This window comes from Grus americana, chromosome 33 (assembly GCF_028858705.1).
Source record: "Grus americana isolate bGruAme1 chromosome 33, bGruAme1.mat, whole genome shotgun sequence".
Lineage (NCBI taxonomy): Eukaryota > Metazoa > Chordata > Aves > Gruiformes > Gruidae > Grus > Grus americana.
In genome coordinates, this window is record NC_072884.1 from 109,653 (window position 1) to 117,438 (window position 7,786).

The window sequence follows — 7,786 nt, forward strand, 5'->3', positions numbered from 1 at the left end:
CCCCTCCTCTCCATTTTTCCCAGAATTGTTGCTCTCTGAATCACCCTGCTCCCTCCCTTTCCCTGCCTTTGACCCTTCCCCTGGACTCAGCATAAGCTTTTCACACTCCCACAATCCACTTCAAACATCCTAGAGAGGTTCTACATGGTCCCACAAACCCCCTGCAATATTCCAGAAGGAGTTTGGTTCGTAGAGGAGACCCAAGATAATTCTGTCTCTTTGTGACAAGATTAAAAACTCCTTCATGACCCACTTCAAGGTTTCACTAAGGAGGTTTCTTTGGTGTCCATCCATCACTGAGCAGAGAACTCTGGTCTCTGTTATCTGGTGCTCCAGACCCTGGAGGGCTGGGTTGCTATTGAGGGGAACCTCAACATGTTGCAGAATGGGGCTTTCCAGAGCCTCCTGAAATTCAGCCAAGGCAAGAGCAGAGTCCTGCAGAGGGGGTGGAATAATCACAATAGCCCCATGCCGAGCGTCTGAGAGGTCAGAGAGCAGCTTTGCAGAAGAGGCCCTGGGGCTCCTTGTGAAGAAGCCAAAGGTGAGTCAGCCCTGGTGACAGCAGCCCTAGTGACTCCAAGGCTTCTGTCGTGCACAAAGCTAAAGACACCTGTGGGGAACCAGGCCCCCAAACCCACCCTTGCCATGGGCTCTGGAGGAATTGAATAAAAGCTTTCCACCAGGGCAGGAGAGCTGGGGAGTTAAGCCTGATCCTCCAAGGAAAAATGAGCAAGGATGGGGAAGTGGTTGTCATTATCTCCCTACAAGAAAGCGAAGATCAAGCAGTAGAAGGGCAGCTGGCACCAGAGGAGCACTGAGCCATTTATTATGAACCATTTATTATTTGCCCCCAAGACCCTTTCATCCCCCTGCTACTCTGCAAGCAAGCTCAAGGGCACACACTTCTAAGATGCATCCAGTACACAGCACTTGTCTTTGTGAAAGACCCACACATGGTTTGTGCTGAGGGTCATTCACCTACCATGAGCTCTGGGTGGAGGTCAGGGCTTTTCTGAGCCCTGTCCTCAAGGCCTCCCTGATCTCCCTGTTCCTCAGAGTGCAGGCGAGTGGGTTGACCAGGGGCGTGAGCCTGGTGTAGAAGGAGGAGAGCATTTTGTTGAGCTGCCTCAGGGGGGCTGTTCTGCGCATCATATAGACAATGAAGAGGGTGCCATAGAAAACAGTGACAATGATGAGATGAGAGGAGCAGGTGGAGAAGGCCTTCTGCCTGCCCATGCTGGACGGCACCCTTAAGATGGCAGCTATGATGCACACATAGGAGGCCAGCGTGAACACAAAGGAGAAGACAATGCTCAGGAAACACAGTGCAAAAGCTATAGCTGTGATCAGTCTGGTGTTACTGCAGGTGAGCTCCAGCAATGGGATAAAATCACAGAAAAAGTGGTCAATTTCCCTGTGCCCACAGAACTGCAACTGTGATAAGAAGACTGTGACTACTGATGAAAACCCCAGTCCTGTTAGCCAGGATGCAGCTGCCATCTGGAGACAGATGTTCCAGGTCATGAGGCTTGCATCCAGCAGGGGCTGGCATATGGCCAGGTACCGATCGTAGGACATGGCTGTCAGCAGGTAACACTCCGTAGTTACAAAAGAGCCAAAGGCATAAAACTGAGCCATACAGCCATGAGCGGAGATGGTTCTATTCCCAGTCAGGAAGCTGGCCAGCAGCTGTGGGAGGATGGTGGAGCTGTAGCAGGTCTCCAAGGAGGACAGATTTCCCAGGAAGAAGTACATGGGAGTGTGCAAATGCTGCTCTGCAACCAGCAGCACAACTATGAGGATGTTCACAATGATGGTCACCAAGTAGATGATGAGCGAGAGGAGGAAAAGTGGTGCCTGGAGTGAGGGGACATTTCCTGATCCTAACAGAAGGAACTCCAACAATGATGTCCCATTGTCCCATTCACCTTTCTCCATCATCATCATAGATTCATCTTCTCTTTTCCCATTTTCAAGAGCGGGGACTTTAGGAAAGAACATTTTTGTCTGCTTTTGCCTTAAAAAGGATGTGTGATGGATGCTTTGGAAAAGGTTTTTCCTGAGAAAATCAAGTGATTGACTCTTATAGCAGACAACACAGTCGGTCCTGTTAAGGGCTCCCTGACTAAAGAAAGATCAAGAAAAGCTTCTCCTGGAGGAGGATTTACTTCTGAGCATGTCCATGAATTGCCCCAGAGAGTTGCTCTGTTCCTGCTCTGGCATTCACAAAGAACATCCTTCTGCTCAGGCCCAGAGAGTCATATCTCCTCCGTTCAACATTATTCCCTGTAGCAGCCAGCTGAGATTTCAAGAAAAGAACTTCAAGACAAGAAAGCAATGTCTCAGAGAGGCAAAATAATATCCAACCCCAATAAAAAGTTTCCTAAGTATGTAAGGCCAGACACCCTCTCTCATCCCCAAAGAAAGATGGACACTGCACCTGGTGAGACATCTCCATTTGTGAAAGCTCTTATTTTAGGAAGAAACAGTTCTCCCCTCCTCTTTCCAATGGCAAAACCCAGGTCAGGGAATATCGGCTGAGATGTATAAGGGACTGTGTAGTGGGATTGTGTGAGTGGACGCCAAAAAGATGCTCATTTGAGACTCTTAGGGGAAAAAAGTGAGAAAAATGACTTTATGCAAGGAGAAACTGCAAGGACGATAATTCAATACGCATCTTTTCCCTCCTCAGCAATGGTTCCTGAGGGCTTTGGGGCTGCCTAGCAAAAGGACGTCAGCATGACACACATTGCTTGTGGGGCTCCCTGCTCAGCACTGATTCCCAGGATCTCTGTTCCATGGTGCCAAGATCCTGAGCACATCTGGGGGAAGGAGGGAGCTGCAGTGGGAAGGCATGTAGGAAAGGACAGGACTGAGACTCAGGTCTCACTCTAGCTGTCACTGTGCAAAGATCCACAGGCTAAATAATGACCCTGAGGTCTTGCTCAGGAAAAGCTGTCCCTACCTGCAGTCCTCAGCATGAAGGGGCAACCTCAGCACTGGTGGGGCCTGGGAATGAAGATCAAGGTCAAGGTCTCACCCTCTGCCTCTTCTGCACTGTGTTGTTCCGTTAGTCTGCCTGACTTCCGTGGTCTAGGGCTCATGCCTTGCTCTGGCCTTGCTGTTTTCTCTCCCAGCAGTTCCTGTGGTGAGTCTCCCACAGCACCTGAATGTCCCCTGCTCTGCGCAGTGTCCTGGGGTTTATAGCACACATGAGTCTCTAAAGGACCATGCCATAGTTCAACCTTCCCCAGGGACTGCACAGAGTAAAAACAATATAATTGACTCCCTGTTGAGATGAAAGCTCTGAGATGGTGGAAACTGTGTCAAGATCTTGAAGCAGACATGATCGCCCAGAAACATGAAGTAAACTGATGCAGTACAATGGGCAGGGACATTTCTGAATTTGAGTGCAGGACAGGAAAGTCCCCAGAAATGGGATTCACCTCACTTCCCTGAAGATGATCATATTTTCCATGGTTCACATAGAATTAGAATGTGTCAGACCATTGGACGCAGACAGACCTGGCTTGTTGGGAGCTGAAGGCACCAAAGCAACCAATATATCCTCTCAGTTAGGATTCCCCTCTCTGAGACGAGAGGTGTGCAGGGGCCTCCTTTACTCCCCTGAGAGCACAAGGGGACTGTGATGGGTTGACTGAAACCAGCAGCTAAACACCCACTCTGCCCCACACTCACTCCCCTCTCCTGAAGGACAGGCAGAAAACAGAAGGAAGGCAAAAAAAGTCGTGCATGGAGATACTGATCATTTAATAAGGAAAGCAGAAGATGTGTGCACAAGCAAAGCAAAAATGGGAATCCATTCACTACTTCCCATGGTCAGGCAGATGTTTAGCCACTGCCTGGGAGGCAATGCTTCAGCATTTGTAATGGTTGCTTGGGATTGCAAATACCTCAACCCCTCATGTCACCCCTTCCTCCTCCTTTCCCTGAGTTTTTACTGCTGAGCACGAGGTCATATGGTATGCAATATCCCTTTGGTCAGTTTGGGTCAGCTGTCCCAGCTGTGTCCCCTCGCAACCTCTTGTCTGCCCCCAGCCTACTCACTTTGGAGGTGTGGGGGAGAGAGAAAGCCTTGACACTGTGCGAGCACTGTTCAGCAACAGCCAAAACACAAGTATGGTTTAGCCACAAATGCAAAGCACACAGTTCTGGGGTGCTATGAAGGAAATTAACTCCATCTCAGCCAGACTCCGCACAGGCAGGCACAGAGCGCAACTCCTATCAGCACCTTTGAAGAAGCATCTCCTCTGGCTCTGCCCTGGCTGGAGAGGCAGGAGAGGGTGGCCCAGAGGACACAGACATTTATGCTGTAGCTCCTAAGGACAGGAAATGTGCTTTTCCAGCACACTGCAAACTGCTTTTCCAGCACACTGGAAAGAAATACATTTCATTGTATCAGAAATAGTGTGGCCAGCAGGACCCAGGAAGTGACCGTCCCCCCATACTCAGCACTGGTGAGGCTGCACCTCGAATACTGTGTTCAGTTTGGGGCCCCTCAGTACAAGGACATTGAGGTGCTGGAGCATGTCCAGAGAAGAGCAACGAAGCTGGTGAAAGGTCTGGGGAAGAAGTCTTATGAGGAGCAGCTGAGGGAACTGGGGTTGTTCAGCCTGGAGAAGAGGAGGCTGAAGGGAGATCTGATCACTCTCTACAACTACATGAAAGGAGGTTGTAGCCAGGTGGGGGTTGGTCTCTTCTCCCAAGTAACTAGCAAAAGGACAAGAGGAAATGGTCTCAAGTTGCGTCAGGGAAGGTTTACGTTGATCAGGAAAAATTTCTTCACTGAAAGAGTGGTCAAGCATTAGAACAGGCTGCCCAGAGAGGCAGTGGAGTCACCATCCCTGGAGGTGTTCAAAAAACATGTAGACGTAGCACTTTGGAACATGGTTTAGTAGGCATGGTGGTGTTGGATTGATGGTTAGACTTGATGATCTTAAAGGTCTTTTCCAACCTTAATGATTCTATTATTCTATGATTCAACTGTCGCAGACTGTATCTCCTCTTCCTCCTGCTGCCACTGCCAATGGAGGAGAGTGTCACGTCTCTCTGCACCATGCAGAGGTCTCAGATACCCACAGGCATCAGAAATGGCCCCAGAAACCCATGTCCCAGCAATCCCATGCCTTTTCTATTGGCACACTTCTGACTTTATGATGTTTAACCCCCAGCTGATCCCCACCATTCCCATTTAACCCAGTTGCCAGTGAAGCTCTCAGCAGCCTGCACAGCTCAATGCTTTGCCAACTGGTCTGTACAGCATTGGCAAGGGTAAGGTGGGACACAAGCTCCTATCCTCCAGTTGCCTCTCACATGACTGTCTAATCTGGAAGAGAGTTCAGCTGATGACCTTGTGACCTGAGAAACAACCTTACCTCTCCAGAAACCTCCCAAGAAAGATGTTAGTCAAGTCAATATCTGCTTGGGTTGTGTTTATTGTAAGTAGAGAAACGTACAGTCAGAAGATTCTGTGCTGCCTATGGGCTAAAGCAGTAAGGAGAGAAGAACCCCCTTGCTCAGCAGCCCTGTGGTTCAATTTCTTTCTCTTCTGTGTTGAGGAGGGATTTTCCATCTCCCTCTGAGTCCTTTGGCAGGCATGCTGGACCCTGTTTCCAGCCCCCTGCTCTGCCTACTGTGTTCAAGTTTGGTGGGACCAAGCCCTGTTGGGGAGAACCCTGCCTTAGCTGGGTCAGCCTTGGCTCCTGGGATGTCACCCACTGTGAGGCTGCTCCCCAGCAGAGAGCTCAGGCCATCTCCAGCCCTGAGCTGGGCCTGCTAAAGGCCAGCTCTGGGGCCATGCAGAGCCTTCTCCCAGGGCTACCCTGTATGACAAGCCTGGCCCTTGGCTGTGGTCTCCTCAGTACCGACCCCTACCTAGTCCCAGGCTCCCAAGGGACTCCTCCCCATCAGACCTGCCTGGTCTCGGGCACCCAGGAAGAAGCCTGTCCCCCAACCACCACCCAGCTCTCGGCCCTGGTTCTGTGATCCTGAAATGGCCCCACAGAAACCCACAGCAATCAGGTCCCTCCACAGCAAGTCCCTCTGAGCCCAGATCTCTGCAGGGTGTGAGGAACATAGCAAGGGAGGTCAGGAGATGTTGCACTCAAGGCTGTAATAGAACTGACCAGCCTCACACAGACCATCTGCCCTCACCCTCTGCCCATGTGCAGCCCCATTGAAGCTCTGTCCTTGGTTTCAGGCCTTGCTTGAGCTAAGTTGAAGGCATGCCTGTCTCTTCCCATCTCCTGAATGTACCTTGGTCCTATGTTTCACCTTTTTCTACAGTTCTGCCTCTGTCCCCATCTCCTGTTGCTACTGAATTTAGGCCCTGGATGGACCCTGCACCTCATTCACTCCCTTGTCCTTTCTGGTTCTGACCATAGACCCTTTTACAAGGACTCTGCTCGGTCTGCCACATTCAGATACCGCAGAGCTGTGCCATGGCTGGTGAGAGCATGGCTGGGGCTGTGTTGTGAGCAGCCTCAGCTCCAGGCTTATTCTCACTCATGGTGCAGCATCACAGTTGCTGCTCCCTGAATCTACCCACCTACTTTGGGGGAAAAAAAACCAAACAAACAAACAAAAAAATCAAAAAAACCAAACAAACCCCCCAACCCCCCCCCAACTTTTCCTGGAAGTGTCAGTCATGTTCTTTGAATGTAAGAGGGAACTGGATTTGCTTTCATAAGATGTACAGATGCTGGGGAGAGGGGATGAGCTTTTGGACGCAGCTTGGAGGAACAGCATGAACAGTGAGGAAGTTACTTGTCCTTGCCTTCTAATAGCAGAAGGTCCAACAAAAGATGTTGACCCTATACTCAAACTTTGGCTTGCCCATCACTAACAGGCATCAGAGTTAGTGTGAGACTGCCACTGACTCAACCTGGACGTGCATCCCAAGCCCCATTCCTGCTCTAGGGCCTTCTCAAGGAGATCTCACTAACCCTGAGAAGTCTGCAGGGCCAACTTCTTCCCCTGCTGCTCCAGCCCATGGGGTCTAACAGGCAGCTGAACAGCAAGATTTCCAGACATATAATCTAGAAGACCTTGTTCCAGCAGGGCACAGGTCTTCTTGGGACAGATCTACCAACCCTTGTGTCTTGGAGGTACTTCAGAGCATTCAAATGAGAGCAGACACCACTACTGAGGTTGAATTCCTGCCAGGCTTCAGGATATGCACTGACTACCTCCCCTTTGACTGTGATGCCAGCTTAAAAGCCTGCCTTTCACACAGACTTTTATTCAGACCTCTATATTTAGGTATCTTGTGAGCTGAGTGCAGCTGAGAACTTGAAGAGAGCTTCTGGCAGAGGGCAGAACTTGTTGACATTCAGGTAGTGGAGAGGTGCGTTTCACTTTCCCTATCCCAATACCACAGAAATAAGAAAGGGACTCTGAGGACCCTTGCAGTTCTCTACTCCGTGTTGCCTCCAGCAGTGAATCCCCTCATCTACAGCATGAGGAACCAGGAGCTCAAGGGTGCCCTGGGAAAACTTATACGTTGGTTTCATCTTCAGCAGCACTAAGCTGCCCATCTCTCTTCTCAGGTTATTCCTAGTTTTTCCCAGGGCAGGCTTGTGCTTTATTTGCTTTTTGAATTCAGACATTACAGATGCTTGAATTCACCCCAGATCTCCAAAGGCGTGATCCTGCTGTGCCTTCTAACCGCGAGGCCTTTGGGAAATGTGTCATCACTCTGTCAGACTTGGCTTCCTAAGGATCGGCTCTGTAATAAAAGCACCTCCCAAGCACAGTGCCTGAAGGT

At 50.1% G+C, this 7,786-nt stretch overlaps 1 protein-coding gene across 1 annotated transcript; it reads right to left on the reverse strand.

Annotated features, from left to right (window-relative positions):
* Positions 1-978: 978 nt before the first annotated feature.
* LOC129198466 (olfactory receptor 1020-like) lies at positions 979-2,001 on the reverse strand. The gene has a single exon (XM_054807755.1). It carries the CDS (start codon positions 1,999-2,001, stop codon positions 979-981), a length of 1,023 nt encoding a protein of 340 aa, XP_054663730.1.
* Between the last annotated feature and the right edge of the window lie 5,785 nt (positions 2,002-7,786).